Genomic DNA, 16,785 nt, shown 5'->3' with positions numbered 1-16,785 from the left:
TTGGTACCGCTTGTGACTTGGATTCGGTTGTGACTTGGATTCTGACTATTTTTAGGGCCTTCCTCTCACACCGCCTGGTACAGAGGTCCTGGACATCAGGGAGCCTTGCGGTCAGATGCGGTCAGATGCCAAGCAGTTGCCATACCAAGCAGTAATGCAGCCAGTCAAGATGCTCTCAATGGTGCAGCTGTAGAACTTTTTGTGGACCTGAGGACCCACTCCAAATATTTTCAGCCTGCTGAGGGGGAACAGGCATTGTTGAGCCTTCTTTACAACTGTGTTGGTGTGTGTGGATCATGTTAATTCCTTAGTGATGTGGACTCCAAAGAACTTGAAGCTCTCGACCCGCTCCTCTATAGCCCAGTCGATGTGGATGGGGGCGTGGTCGGCCCTCCGTTTCCTGTAGTCCACGATCAGCTTCTTTGTGTTGATGAAGTTGAGGGAGAGGTTGTTGTCCTGGCACCACACTGATAGGTCTCTGACCTCCTCTATATAGGCTGTCTCATCATTGTCGGTGAACAGATCCAGTTGAAAAGGGAGGTGTTCTGTCCCAGGGTCCTGAGAGGCAATAGAGATTGCGTCATCTGTGGATCTGTTGAGGCGGTATGCGAATTGGAGTGGGTCCACAGTGTCTGGGATGATGGTGTTGAAGTGAGCCTGTGTTAACTAACCTCTAGACAAGCTTCAATGCCATACAACTCTCCTTCCGTTGCCTCCAACTGCTCTTAAATACAAGTAAAACTAAATGCATGCTCTTCAACCGATCGCTGCCCGCACCTGCCCGCCAGTCCAGCATCACTACTCTGGACGGTTTTGACTTAGAATATGTGGACAACTACAAATACCTAGGTGTCTGGTTAGACTGTAAACTCTCCTTCCTGTCTCATATTAAGCATCTCCAATCCAAAATTAAATCGAGAATTGGCTTCCTATTTCGCAACAAAGCATCCTTCACTCATGCTGCCAAACATACCCTCGTAAAACTGACCATCCTACCGATCCTCGACTTCGGCGATGTCATTTACAAAATAGCCACCAACACTCTACTCAACAAATTTGATGCAGTCTGTCACAGTGCCATCCATTTTGTCAACAAAGCCCCATATACTACCCACCATGTCGACCTGTACGCTCTCGTTGGCTGGCCCTTCATACTCGTCGCCAAACCCACTGGCACCAGGTCATCTACAAGTCTCTGCTAGGTAAAGCTCCGCCTTATCTCAGCTCACTGGTCACCATAGCAGCACCCACCCGTAGCACGTGCTCCAGCAGGTATATCTCACTAGTCACCCCAAAAGCCACTACTTTGGCCGCCTTTCCATCCAGTTCTCTGCTGCCAATGACTGGAACGAACTGCAAAAATCACTGAAGCTGGAGACTCATATCTCTCTCACTAGCTTTAAGCACCAGCTGTCAGAGCAGCTCACAGATCACTGCACCTGTACATAGCCCATCTGTAATATAGCCCATCCAACTACCTCATCCCCATACTGTATTTATTTATTTATCTTGCTCCTTTGCACCCTAGTATCTCTACTTGCACATTCATCTTCTGCACATCAATCACTCCAGTGTTTAATTGGTATATTGTAATTACTTCGCCACCCTGGCCTATTTATTGCCTTACCTACCTCCCTTATCTTACCTCATTTGCACACACTGTATATCGATTTTTTTTCTACTGTATTATTGACTGTATGTTTGTTTATTCCGTGTGTAACTCTGTGTTGTTGTATGTGTCGAACTGCTTTGCTTTATTCTTGGCCAGGTTGCAGTTGTAAATGAGAACTTGTTCTCAACTAGCCCTACCTGGTTAAATAAAGGTGAAATAGAATACAAATAAAACTTTGAAGTGAGCATGGAAAGCATTTAACTCCTCTAGTAGGCTCTCATCACTGGGTAGGTATTTTAAGTATCAGCTAAGAACATTATGGTTGCGTTCCCTGCTCAGACGTTGCACGCATCAACCAATGGTTGAGTGCCACGTCATCGACTCTGTCATCAACTGACAGATTGCTATAACATATGATGTGGTTTGCGGATACCTAAAATACCTATCCAGGCGTTGTAAGATCTGGCAGGCGTCAGCAATGCCTGAGCAGAGGAACACGCCCCATATGTTATATGTCAGTTGATGACACAGTCGACGACGTACCACACAACCATTGGTTGATCCATGAAACGTCTGAGCAGGGGATTTTATAACGCCTGGATAGTTTTTTTACCTATCAGCTAACCACACCATATTGTATGTTATAGCAATCTGTCAGTCGATGACACAGTCGACGAAGCGGCACGTAACCATTGGTTGTTGCGTCGCTTCGCCTCAGCTGTGGAACGCACCTTAAATGAACACATAAGCAGGCCAAATGGATCCTACAGTTAGGCTTAAGTTAAGTGTCCACATCACCAACAAACTATCATAGTCCAAACATACCAAGACAGTTGTGAAGAGGGCACGACAAAACTTTTTCCCCCTCAGGAGACTGAAAAGATTTGACATGGGTCCCCAGATCCTCAAAAGGTTCTACAGCTGCACCATCGAGAGCATCCTGACCGGTTGCATCCCCGCCTGGTATGGCAACTGCTCAGCATTGTTGCTGCAATTAATTGGAATGGTAAAACAACGGGGGAAATAATTCACAATAGCTTGACATTGCCTCCTTAGTTTGTTTGCATTAGGTTATACACAGACAATTATTATTATTTGTTATTTAAATAATTAGGCTAAATGAAAAATGATCAGTTAATAGGGATTTATAATTTAAATAAATTCAATTAGTTATTTGCCAACATTATAGATAGAGTGGACTTTCATCGTCGCACCCGGCATCCTTGTATGCCCATCTCTGTTTAATTTATTTTCTTATTGTTAGCCCTAGATAATTTAATCATCCAGGGTTTGCTAGAAACACACATTACATATATTCCATCAATGTATGCGCTTTATAGAGAGCAATAGTAATGTCGTCTTGTTGTAGGCACTAACTCCGCCATGGTTCGTTAGACAAAGCTTATGGGAATATTGAGTTTTTGGAGGGTTTTTGGATAAATGCCGAAAATAAGGAGATGATCATGGACTACCGGAAAAGGAGGGCCGAACACGACCCCATTCACATTGACGGGGCTGTAGTGGAACGGGTCAAGAGTTTCAAATTCCTTGGTGTCCACATCACCAGCAAACTGTCATGGTCCAAACACACCAAGACAGTCGTGAAGAGGGCACGACAACACCTTTACCCTCTCAGGAGACTGAAAAGATTTGGCATTGGTCCCCAGATCCTCAACAAGTTCTACAGCTGCACCATCCTGACCGGTTGCATCAACGCCAGGTATGGCAACTGCTCGACATCCGACCGTAAGGTCTTGTAAGGGCTTATAAGTAAGTATTTCCCGGTAAAGTCTACACCTGTTGTATTCGGCGCATGTGACAAATAACATTTGATTTGGAATAAGGTTTGTAGTAAGCACAGGCTTAGATTTTATACATTTTGTTCTATGAGATAATCTCCATCAGCTAATGTCACTTTTTGTGAAATTTGAATTATTTATGTACTCAGATAAAACACATATAGCACATAAAGGCTTCATAATTCATAAAGGTCATGTTTACTGACTGGTATTATCTCATAGAACAAAACGTATAAGATCTCCTAAGCTTGTGTTAAACACACAGACCTTATTTTCGGCATTTATCCCAAAACCCTATTCTTTCCTCAAAGAAATGGGTGAACGAAGTAGAGGTATTTATTTTCATGTTTTAGGACTACAAGCGGGCGAGCTCTATTTATGGACTACAACATCCATAAGACGCTTTCTCAGAAACTTCCTGATTGGCCCTTTCAGTAGCCAATCACATTCGAGAGAGACGTGTAGCGCAGCGAGAGCATCTTCCAACATGGCGTCTGTATCCTCGGGATTCCCTTTCAACCTGCCGGTTGCATCTCTGTTGTTGATTCTGCTGCTATGCCTGCATTCGGGGGGAGGCCAGAAGAAGAAAGAGGTAACGGCGTTTCTACATAAACACGTTTCAAAAGCATAACAGTATGAATATTCGGCGTATTTTGGACCAAGGTGCAGCAGAGCGATAGGCTACCTTTCCCGTCTCCAGAATGATGCTCGAGCCGAGATACAGACCGAGGCCGTTGTCCCAAATGACGCGAAATGTTTTCATTTATCGCAGCGCGTTCTCCCTCTTTTCACAATAATGGATATATACGGAATTATACAGGCGCATTGGATACAGTTGATTGTTTTAACAGAACGTATACATTTTTTGTTAGCCACAGATTATATTCTGACAGGCTATTTTGATCAACTCTAGTGGGCATACCTAGGCTACGTCATCATAACACTGCAGGGTTGTATTCATTACGCCGATTCTGTTTCATAAACGGAAGCAAACATAACGAAACGCGAAGGGACCTAGGTGAATTCAAATCAAATTGTATTTGTCATGTGCCCCGAATACAACAGACCTTACAGTGAAATGCATACAAGCCCTTAACCAACAATGCATTTTTAAGAACAATACAATATATATATATATATATATATATATATATATAACAATAGCGAGGCTATATACAGGGGGTACCGGTACAGAGTCAATGTGCAGGGGCACCGGTTAGTCGAGGTAATTGAGGTAATGTATACATGTGGGTAAAGTTATTAAAGTGACTTGTGCATAGATAATAACAGAGAGTAGCAGTAGGGTGGGCAATGCAAATAGTGAGGGGAGTCATTTGATTAGCTGTTCAGGAGTCTTATAGCTTGGGGTTAGAAGCTGTTTAGAAGCCTCTTGGACCTAGACTTGGCGCTCCGGTACCGTTATTTTTTTTCTTCCGTTGTTGGTGATCAGGCCTGGCCGTGCAGTCATGAGTGAACAGAGAGTACAGGAGGGGACTGAGCACGTACCCCTGAATTGGTCCAATATTAATGACTACACCCCAGGTTGATGTGAATGAGGCATTTTCAAACCATTACTTATGCAGTTAACCATATATAGAATACTATTGACACAGTAGGCCTATTTAATTATTGTCTGTGTAACCTGCAGACTTTCATTCACAAATATCCAGAACTAGAATATCCCAATTAAATGTAACAAAGACCAATGTTGCTTTGTGTGTATTAGAAAAAGTAGTTCCTAATTAGGCTGCTAAATCCAACCCCCCCCCCATTATTAAAAAATATTCACGGTTTTCTGTTTCAACACATTTTTTAAACATTAAATGTATTAGTAAATAATGACATTACAATGATTTTAGAGCTTTTTTAATAGAAATCCCAAAGCCAAAAATGTTGAACATTCAATTGCTAAAACATTGAAAATATTCCATGGTCTCTGTCAGGTCCACATTAGACATCAATAAGAAATTACTCTGAAATAATGAATGATTGTTTCACTTCTCCCTGGAGTGTTTTGGAAAGAACGGGGGGGGGGGTGAATGGGGTGCGGAGAGTATTGGAATGGACCAAAGGAGGGGAAATAGTCACAGTGTGGTATATTTATGTCAGTTTGATGGTACACCGTTCATCACAGAAAATAAATATGATACCTTTCCCGCCCATTTTATGTCTGCCTAATGGAAATGGGGACTGAAAGGACACTGTAAGCAGTTCTGGCTCCCCGGGACCAGCTGGGGATTGGGGTAAAGCACAGCATCACTGTTTTTGTGCCATCACTTGTTTTTGTTTTCCCAGAGTAACTTTATAGGCCCAATAGCGGTGCTTTTCAATCCAATAGGGCTGCGCCAGGCTCCACCTTTTCCTCCCAGCTAAGGTTGTAAAGGGAGGGTATGTTATGGGAAACTTTTGATGTTGATCAGTAAACTGCCAGAATATTGGTGATTTTCAATTTGGGGGGGAATTTTAACATCTATTGGCCTATTTTGGTACTTCAGATTATCTCTATTTCAGATGTTTATATGACTTTGTTTTATTTGACTATTTTTCATTCCTTAAAGTCATCATCTCTGCTCAGGCAGTAACAGTCAGCCAGCCAGACCATCTAATGTTATCTACTCCCCATACTGTACTGTCTTTAGTCATGCTATTTAGCTAGGCTAGCCTGCCTAAGTATGCTGCAGAGCTGTCTGACGATCATTTTACTAGTTCTTCAAAGTAGATGAGGCAATGCTTTCCCGAACTGTCTCTGTCCCTCTGGTCATCATGTACATTACTATCTCATGCGGTCTGTGTACATTACATTTACATTTTGCGACTTACAAATTGGTGGATTCACCTTATGATATCCAGTGGAACAACCACTTTACAATAGTGCATCTAAATCTTTAGGGGGGGGGGTTAGAAGGATTACTTTATCCTATCCCAGGTATTCCTTAAAGAGGTGGGGTTTCAGGTGACTCCGGAAGGTGGTGATTGACTCCGCTGTCCTGGCGTCGTGAGGGAGCTTGTTCAACCATTGGGGTGCCAGAGCAGCGAACAGTTTTGACTGGGCTGAGCGGGAACTGTGCTTCCTCAGAGGTAGGGAGGCGAGCAGGCCAGAGGTGGATGAACGCAGTGCCCTTGTTTGGGTGTAGGGCCTGATCAGAGCCTGAAGGTACGGAGGTGCCGTTCCCTTCACAGCTCCGTAGGCAAGCACCATGGTCTTGTAGCGGATGCGAGCTTCAACAGGAAGCCAGTGGAGAGAGCGGAGGAGCGGGGTGACGTGAGAGAACTTGGGAAGGTTGAACACCAGACGGGCTGCGGCGTTCTGGATGAGTTGTAGGGGTTTAATGGCACAGGCAGGGAGCCCAGCCAACAGCGAGTTGCAGTAATCCAGACGGGAGATGACAAGTGCCTGGATTAGGACCTGCGCCGCTTCCTGTGTAAGGCAGGGTCGTACTCTGCGAATGTTGTAGAGCATGAACCTACAGGATCGGGTCACCGCCTTGATGTTAGTGGAGAACGACCGGGTGTTGTCCAGGGTCACTCCAAGGTTCTTAGCACTCTGGGAGGAGGACACTATGGAGTTGTCAACCGTGATGGCGAGATCATGGAATGGGCAGTCCTTCCCCGGGAGGAAGAGCAGGCGTAAAAGTGTAACGTAGCAGGCGTAAAAGTGTATCTTTCCAGAGAACTGTATATAATGACGAGATGCTCACGTCTCCGCCCTAGCAATGGGTGTCTTTGTACCGAAGGTGGGAAAGCAGGCGACAAGCTTAGGTCCAAAATAAGCCCATAGAAACGCATTAGGCTTATTTTGCACAAATTTTGGCGAGAGTGAAACCTCTCACTTCGCCTCTTCCTCTCTGGTCCATCTCTATCCGAGCCGTGAAAAAAAGGCACAATGGATTATGGTCATTGTAGTTATTTACCACGTTTCTGCACTGAACTAGGTTGAATATTTGTGTAATTAAACTACAACTCCCTTCAGCCTAGCATCCCACAGTTCTTGACTTGATTTCTCTCGTGAATGATTTCATTTATCAATAGAGAAACAGCAAGTTGAACTCTCCCCCAAAAATTACTAAATGGAATACAAAAAATTGAACCTATGGAGTAGAGGTCGACCGATTTTAATCGGAATGGGCGATTAATTAGGGCTGATTTCAAGTTTTCATAACAATTGGAAATCGGTATTTTTGGACGCCGATTTGGCATATATATATATATATATTTTTTAGACCTTTATTTAACTAGGCAAGTCAGTTAACCTCTTACATCTAGATGTTCCGCTAGCGGAACACCTGCTCCAATATCCAATGATGGGCGTGGCGCGAAAAACAAATTCCTCTAAAATCCAAAAACTTCAATTTTTCAAACATATTACTATTTTACAGCATTTTAAAGACAAGACTCTCGTTAATCTAACCACACTGTCCGATTTCAAAAAGGCTTTACAGCGAAAGCAAAACATTAGATTATGTCAGCAGAGTACCCAGCCAGAAATAATGAGACTACCCATTTTTCAAGCTAGCATATAATATCTCAAAAAACAAAACCATAGCTAAATGCAGCACTAACCTTTGATGATCCTCATCAGATGACAACCCTAGGACATTATGTTATACAATGCATGCATGTTTTGTTCAATCAAGTTCATATTTATATCAAAAACCAGCTTTTTTACATTAGCATGTGACGTTCAGAACTAGCATACCTCCGGTGAATTTACTAAATTACTCACGATAAACGTTCACAAAAAACATAACAATTATTTTAAGAATTATAGATACAGAACTCCTCTATGCACTCGATATGTCCGATTTTAAAATAGCTTTTCGGTGAAAGCACATTTTACAATATTCTCAGTAGATAGCCCGGCATCACAGGGCTAGCTATTTAGACACCCACCAAGTTTAGCAATCACCAAAATCAGATTTACTATAAGAAAAGTTTGATTACCTTTGATGTTCTTCGTCAGAATGCACTCCCAGGACTGCTACTTCAATAACAAATGTTGGTTTGGTCCAAAATAATCCATCGTTATATCCAAATTGCGGCGTTTTGTTCGTGCGTTCTAGACACTATCCGAATGGTAAATAAGGGTTGCGCGCATGGCGCATTTCGTGACAAAAGATTTCTAAATATTTCATTACCGTACTTCGAAGCATGTCAACCGCTGTTTAAAATAAATTTTTATGCCATTTTTCTCGTAAAAAAGCGATAATATTCCGACCGGGAATCTGCGTTTCGGTAAATAGAGGGAAAAACAGAAAGACGGGGGCGGCCAGTGCACGCGCCTAAGCCCACTGTACCCTGATCGGCCACTTGACAAACGCAATAATGTGTTTCAGCCAGGGCTTTGAATTACGTCATTCAGCTTTTTCCCGGGCTCTGAGAGCCCATTGGAGCCGTAGGAAGTGTCACGTAACAGCAGAGATCCTTTGTAATGGATAGAGATGACAAAGAAGGCCAAGAAATGGTCAGACAGGGTACTTCCTGTACAGAATCTTCTCAGGTTTTGGCCTGCCAAATGAGTTCTGTTATACTCACAGACACCATTCAAACAGTTTTAGAAACTTTGGAGTGTTTTCTATCCAAAGCGAATAATTATATGCATATTCTAGTTTCTGGGCAGGAGTAATAATCAGATTAAATCGGGTACGTTTTTTATCCAGCCGTGAAAATACTGCCCCCTAGCCATAACAGGTTAAGAACACATTCTTATTTTCAATGATGGCCTAGGAACAGTGGGTTAACTGCCTTGTTCAGGGGCAGAAAGACAGATTTTTACCTTGTCAGCTCATGGATTCAATCTTGCAACCTTACGGTTAACTAGTCCAACGCTCTAACCACCTGCTTTACATTGCACTCCACGAGGTTACGCAAATGCAGTAAGAAGCTAAGGTAAGTTGCTAGCTAGCATTAAACTTATCTTATAAAAAACAATCAATCAATCATAATCACTAGTTAACTACACGTGGTTGATGATATTACTAGTTTATCTAGCCTGTCCTGCATTGCATATAATCGCTTAGGTACACGTTGCTCCAACCATAAACATCAATGCCTTTCTTAAAATCAATACACAAGTACATATTTTTAAACCTGCATATTTAGTTAATATTGCCCGCTAACATGCATTTCTTTTAACTAGTGAAAATGTATCACTTCTCTTGCAAACAGAGTCAGGGTATATGCAGCAGTTTGGGCCGCCTGGCTCGTTGCAAACTGTGAAGACTATTTCTTCCTATCAAAGACAGCCGACTTCACCAAACGGGGAGGATTTAACAAAAGCGCATTTGCGAAAAAAGCACAATCGTTGCACAACTGTACCTAACCATAAACATCAATGCCTTTCTTAAAATTAATACACAGAAGTATATATTTTTAAACCTGCATATTTAGCTAAAAGAAATCCAGGTAAGCAGGCAATATTGACCAGGTGAAATTGTGTCATTTTGCGTTCATTGCACGCAGTCAGGGTATATGCAACACTTTGGGTAATTTGTCAGAATTTTACATAATTATGACATAACACTGAAGGTTGTGCAATGTAACAGGAATAACGTTTTGTTTTTGAGATGATAGTTTCCGGGTTCGACCATATTAATGACCAAAGGCTCGTATTTCTGTGTGTTATTATGTTATAATTAAGTCTATGATTTGATAGAGCAGTCTGACTGAGCGGTGGTAGGCACCAGCAGGCTCGTAAGCATTCATTCAAAACAGCACTTTACTGCGTTTTGCCAGCAGCCCTTCGCAATGCATTGCGCTGTTTATGACTTCAAGCCTATCTACTCCTGAGATTAGGCTGCTGTAACCGATGTTAAACGGCTAGCTAGTTAGCGGGTGCGCGCTAATAGAGTTTCAAACGTCACTCGCTCTGAGACTTGGAGTAGTTTTTTCCCTTCCTCTACATGGGTAACGCTGCTTCGAGGGTGGCTGTTGTCGATGTGTTCCTGGTTCAAGCCCAGGTAGGAGCGAGGAGAGGGACGGAAGCTATACTGTTACACTGGCAATACTAAAGTGCCTATAAGAACATCCAATAGTCAAAGGTATATGAAATACAAATCGTATAGAGAGAAATAGTCCTATAATTCCTATAATAACTACAACCTAAAACATCTTACCTGGGAATATTGAAGACTCATGTTAAAAGGAACCACCAGCTTTCATATGTTCTCATGTTCTGAGCAAGGAACTTAAACGTTAGCTTTTTTACATGGCACATATTGCACTTTTACTTTCTTCTCCAACACTTTGTTTTTGCATTATTTAAATAAAATTGAACATGTTTCATTATTTATTTGAGGCTAAATTGATTTTATTGATGTATTATATTAAGTTCAAATAAGTGTTCATTCAGTATTGTTGTAATTGTCATTATTACAAATAAATAAATAAAAAAGGCCGATTAATCGGCATCGGCTTTTTCGGGTCCTCCAATAATCGGTATCGGCGCTGAAAAATCATAATCGGTTGACCTCTACTATGGAGGTCAATTAGTTGTTTAGTAATCTGAAGAAAAAAAAACAATGTTGGTTAATCGCTTAGCACTACCTATTAATAATGAATGTTAATTAGAATTCAAGCTACATGTGCCTGACTGTACTTAATTTGAACTCACAACTGTCTGTTTGCTAGCCTGAATTCCAGTCTGTCTGTTTGTGCTGTCATGCCAACTCCTTGTCACTCATTGTCATACTTGGTTTGAAAATGACAGTAATGGATTGGCAAGGGCACAAATGGATCTGGCACCAGGCAATTTGTGATAACATAGGCCTATGCTAAAGTATTTTCAATCTACAAGCCATAGTGGCAGAGTCCGTGTCTCTCAATATGTGCTTCCCATTGATACACATGTATATGTATAAAACTCCACTACTACCCTCTTGTTTCTACAACAGCTGTACATGCCTCCCCTTCCTTCTTTCCTAGCTAGTCTCCCTTCATTTCTCTGTGCTGTGTTAATGCAGGGTGGCAGGCAGGCAGGCAGGCGGCCCTGCTAGTTCGCTAGCTGCACGTTGGGGACTAGTGGAGTGAAATAGCGCCTTGTCTGGCTGTGAGAAAATATGATCTTTCTGTGACCTCCCTCAGGCGGAAACTGTGGGGGGCGGAAGATCTTATTGAGCCCAAATGGGGTAAAGCGGTGAAGCAGCAACTTTGCATTCTGCTAGCTCGCCCCGGCGGCATCCCGGCCCGCTCTCTAAATCGCCCCTGCGAGTGTTGGCGCGAGACCCCAGAGCGCTGAGGGCCGCAGTATTTCTGAGGCACTGTCTCAAAAGTCTTTTTAATATATTTGTTGAAAGCCCAGGTTTCACTTCTCCCTGGAGTGTTTTGGAAAGAACGGGGGGTGAATGGGGTGCGGAGAGTATTGGAATGGACCAAAGGAGGGGAAATAGTCACAGTGTGGTATATTTATGTCAGTTTGATGGTACACCGTTCATCACAGAAAATAAATATGATACCTTTCCCGCCCATTTTATGTCTGCCTAATGGCAATGGGGACTGAAAGGACACTGTAAGCAGTTCTGGCTCCCCGGGACCAGCTGGGGATTGGGGTAAAGCACAGCATCACTGTTTTTGTGCCATCACTTGTTTTTGTTTTCCCAGAGTAACTTTATAGGCCCAATAGCGGTGCTTTTCAATCCAATAGGGCTGCGCCAGGCTCCACCTTTTCCTCCCAGCTAAGGTTGTAAAGGGAGGGTATGTTATGGGAAACTTTTGATGTTGATCAGTAAACTGCCAGAATATTGGTGATTTTCAATTTGGGGGGGAATTTTAACATCTATTGGCCTATTTTGGTACTTCAGATTATCTCTATTTCAGATGTTTATATGACTTTGTTTTATTTGACTATTTTTCATTCCTTAAAGTCATCATCTCTGCTCAGGCAGTAACAGTCAGCCAGCCAGACCATCTAATGTTATCTACTCCCCATACTGTACTGTCTTTAGTCATGCTATTTAGCTAGGCTAGCCTGCCTAAGTATGCTGCAGAGCTGTCTGACGATCATTTTACTAGTTCTTCAAAGTAGATGAGGCAATGCTTTCCCGAACTGTCTCTGTCCCTCTGGTCATCATGTACATTACTATCTCATGCGGTCTGTGTACATTACATTTACATTTTGCGACTTACAAATTGGTGGATTCACCTTATGATATCCAGTGGAACAACCACTTTACAATAGTGCATCTAAATCTTTAGGGGGGGGGGTTAGAAGGATTACTTTATCCTATCCCAGGTATTCCTTAAAGAGGTGGGGTTTCAGGTGACTCCGGAAGGTGGTGATTGACTCCGCTGTCCTGGCGTCGTGAGGGAGCTTGTTCCACCATTGGGGTGCCAGAGCAGCGAACAGTTTTGACTGGGCTGAGCGGGAACTGTGCTTCCTCAGAGGTAGGGAGGCGAGCAGGCCAGAGGTGGATGAACGCAGTGCCCTTGTTTGGGTGTAGGGCCTGATCAGAGCCTGAAGGTACGGAGGTGCCGTTCCCTTCACAGCTCCGTAGGCAAGCACCATGGTCTTGTAGCGGATGCGAGCTTCAACAGGAAGCCAGTGGAGAGAGCGGAGGAGCGGGGTGACGTGAGAGAACTTGGGAAGGTTGAACACCAGACGGGCTGCGGCGTTCTGGATGAGTTGTAGGGGTTTAATGGCACAGGCAGGGAGCCCAGCCAACAGCGAGTTGCAGTAATCCAGACGGGAGATGACAAGTGCCTGGATTAGGACCTGCGCCGCTTCCTGTGTAAGGCAGGGTCGTACTCTGCGAATGTTGTAGAGCATGAACCTACAGGATCGGGTCACCGCCTTGATGTTAGTGGAGAACGACCGGGTGTTGTCCAGGGTCACTCCAAGGTTCTTAGCACTCTGGGAGGAGGACACTATGGAGTTGTCAACCGTGATGGCGAGATCATGGAATGGGCAGTCCTTCCCCGGGAGGAAGAGCAGGCGTAAAAGTGTAACGTAGCAGGCGTAAAAGTGTATCTTTCCAGAGAACTGTATATAATGACGAGATGCTCACGTCTCCGCCCTAGCAATGGGTGTCTTTGGTGGGAAAGCAGGCGACAAGCTTAGGTCCAAAATAAGCCCATAGAAACGCATTAGGCTTATTTTGCACAAATTTTGGCGAGAGTGAAACCTCTCACTTCGCCTCTTCCTCTCTGGTCCATCTCTATCCGAGCCGTGAAAAAAAGGCACAATGGATTATGGTCATTGTAGTTATTTACCACGTTTCTGCACTGAACTAGGTTGAATATTTGTGTAATTAAACTACAACTCCCTTCAGATTAGCATCCCACAGTTCTTGACTTGATTTCTCTCGTGAATGATTTCATTTATCAATAGAGAAACAGCAAGTTGAACTCTCCCCCAAAAATTACTAAATGGAATACAAAAAATTGAACCTATGGAGTAGAGGTCGACCGATTTTAATCGGAATGGGCGATTAATTAGGGCTGATTTCAAGTTTTCATAACAATTGGAAATCGGTATTTTTGGACGCCGATTTGGCATATATATATATATATATATTTTTTTTTTTTTAGCCCTTTATTTAACTAGGCAAGTCAGTTAACCTCTTACATCTAGATGTTCCGCTAGCGGAACACCTGCTCCAATATCCAATGATGGGCGTGGCGCGAAAAACAAATTCCTCTAAAATCCGAAAACTTCAATTTTTCAAACATATTACTATTTTACAGCATTTTAAAGACAAGACTCTCGTTAATCTAACCACACTGTCCGATTTCAAAAAGGCTTTACAGCGAAAGCAAAACATTAGATTATGTCAGCAGAGTACCCAGCCAGAAATAATGAGACTACCCATTTTTCAAGCTAGCATATAATATCTCAAAAAACAAAACCATAGCTAAATGCAGCACTAACCTTTGATGATCCTCATCAGATGACAACCCTAGGACATTATGTTATACAATGCATGCATGTTTTGTTCAATCAAGTTCATATTTATATCAAAAACCAGCTTTTTTACATTAGCATGTGACGTTCAGAACTAGCATACCTCCGGTGAATTTACTAAATTACTCACGATAAACGTTCACAAAAAACATAACAATTATTTTAAGAATTATAGATACAGAACTCCTCTATGCACTCGATATGTCCGATTTTAAAATAGCTTTTCGGTGAAAGCACATTTTACAATATTCTCAGTAGATAGCCCGGCATCACAGGGCTAGCTATTTAGACACCCACCAAGTTTAGCAATCACCAAAATCAGATTTACTATAAGAAAAGTTTGATTACCTTTGATGTTCTTCGTCAGAATGCACTCCCAGGACTGCTACTTCAATAACAAATGTTGGTTTGGTCCAAAATAATCCATCGTTATATCCAAATTGCGGCGTTTTGTTCGTGCGTTCTAGACACTATCCGAATGGTAAATAAGGGTCGTGCGCATTTCGTGACAAAAGATTTCTAAATATTTCATTACCGTACTTCGAAGCATGTCAACCGCTGTTTAAAATAAATTTTTATGCCATTTTTCTCGTAAAAAAGCGATAATATTCCGACCGGGAATCTGCGTTTCGGTAAATAGAGGGAAAAACAGAAAGACGGGGGCGGCCAGTGCACGCGCCTAAGCCCACTGTACCCTGATCGGCCACTTGACAAACGCGATAATGTGTTTCAGCCAGGGCTTTGAATTACGTCATTCAGCTTTTTCCCGGGCTCTGAGAGCCCATTGGAGCCGTAGGAAGTGTCACGTAACAGCAGAGATCCTTTGTAATGGATAGAGATGACAAAGAAGGCCAAGAAATGGTCAGACAGGGTACTTCCTGTACAGAATCTTCTCAGGTTTTGGCCTGCCAAATGAGTTCTGTTATACTCACAGACACCATTCAAACAGTTTTAGAAACTTTGGAGTGTTTTCTATCCAAAGCGAATAATTATATGCATATTCTAGTTTCTGGGCAGGAGTAATAATCAGATTAAATCGGGTACGTTTTTTATCCAGCCGTGAAAATACTGCCCCCTAGCCATAACAGGTTAAGAACACATTCTTATTTTCAATGATGGCCTAGGAACAGTGGGTTAACTGCCTTGTTCAGGGGCAGAAAGACAGATTTTTACCTTGTCAGCTCATGGATTCAATCTTGCAACCTTACGGTTAACTAGTCCAACGCTCTAACCACCTGCTTTACATTGCACTCCACGAGGTTACGCAAATGCAGTAAGAAGCTAAGGTAAGTTGCTAGCCAGCATTAAACTTATCTTATAAAAAACAATCAATCAATCATAATCACTAGTTAACTACACGTGGTTGATGATATTACTAGTTTATCTAGCCTGTCCTGCATTGCATATAATCGCTTAGGTACACGTTGCTCCAACCATAAACATCAATGCCTTTCTTAAAATCAATACACAAGTACATATTTTTAAACCTGCATATTTAGTTAATATTGCCCGCTAACATGCATTTCTTTTAACTAGTGAAAATGTATCACTTCTCTTGCAAACAGAGTCAGGGTATATGCAGCAGTTTGGGCCGCCTGGCTCGTTGCAAACTGTGAAGACTATTTCTTCCTATCAAAGACAGCCGACTTCACCAAACGGGGAGGATTTAACAAAAGCGCATTTGCGAAAAAAGCACAATCGTTGCACAACTGTACCTAACCATAAACATCAATGCCTTTCTTAAAATTAATACACAGAAGTATATATTTTTAAACCTGCATATTTAGCTAAAAGAAATCCAGGTAAGCAGGCAATATTGACCAGGTGAAATTGTGTCATTTTGCGTTCATTGCACGCAGTCAGGGTATATGCAACACTTTGGGTAATTTGTCGGAATTTTACATAATTATGACATAACACTGAAGGTTGTGCAATGTAACAGGAATAACGTTTTGTTTTTGAGATGATAGTTTCCGGGTTCGACCATATTAATGACCAAAGGCTCGTATTTCTGTGTGTTATTATGTTATAATTAAGTCTATGATTTGATAGAGCAGTCTGACTGAGCGGTGGTAGGCACCAGCAGGCTCGTAAGCATTCATTCAAAACAGCACTTTACTGCGTTTTGCCAGCAGCCCTTCGCAATGCATTGCGCTGTTTATGACTTCAAGCCTATCTACTCCTGAGATTAGGCTGCTGTAACCGATGTTAAACGGCTAGCTAGTTAGCGGGTGCGCGCTAATAGAGTTTCAAACGTCACTCGCTCTGAGACTTGGAGTAGTTTTTTCCCTTCCTCTACATGGGTAACGCTGCTTCGAGGGTGGCTGTTGTCGATGTGTTCCTGGTTCAAGCCCAGGTAGGAACGAGGAGAGGGACGGAAGCTATACTGTTACCCTGGCAATACTAAAGTGCCTATAAGAACATCCAATAGTCAAAGGTATATGAAATACAAATCGTATAGAGAGAAATAGTCCTATAAT

General features: G+C 42.5%; 1 protein-coding gene across 1 annotated transcript in view; it reads left to right on the top strand.

Moving 5' to 3' along the window:
- The first annotated feature begins 3,857 nt into the window (after positions 1-3,857).
- Positions 3,858-16,785, top strand: part of LOC123742415 (dolichyl-diphosphooligosaccharide--protein glycosyltransferase subunit TUSC3) — a 129,789-nt gene continuing 116,861 nt past the window's right edge. The window contains exon 1 of the mRNA XM_045716436.2: positions 3,858-4,003. Within this exon, the coding sequence (XP_045572392.1) occupies positions 3,899-4,003 (105 nt within the window). The 5' untranslated portion in view covers positions 3,858-3,898. The remainder of the gene's footprint in view (positions 4,004-16,785) is intronic.

This window comes from Salmo salar, chromosome 04 (genome assembly GCF_965601325.2).
Source record: "Salmo salar chromosome 04, fSalSal1, whole genome shotgun sequence".
NCBI lineage: Eukaryota > Metazoa > Chordata > Actinopteri > Salmoniformes > Salmonidae > Salmo > Salmo salar.
The sequence above is the reverse complement of the archived record's forward strand: the minus strand, read 5'-3'. Positions and strand labels throughout refer to the sequence as shown.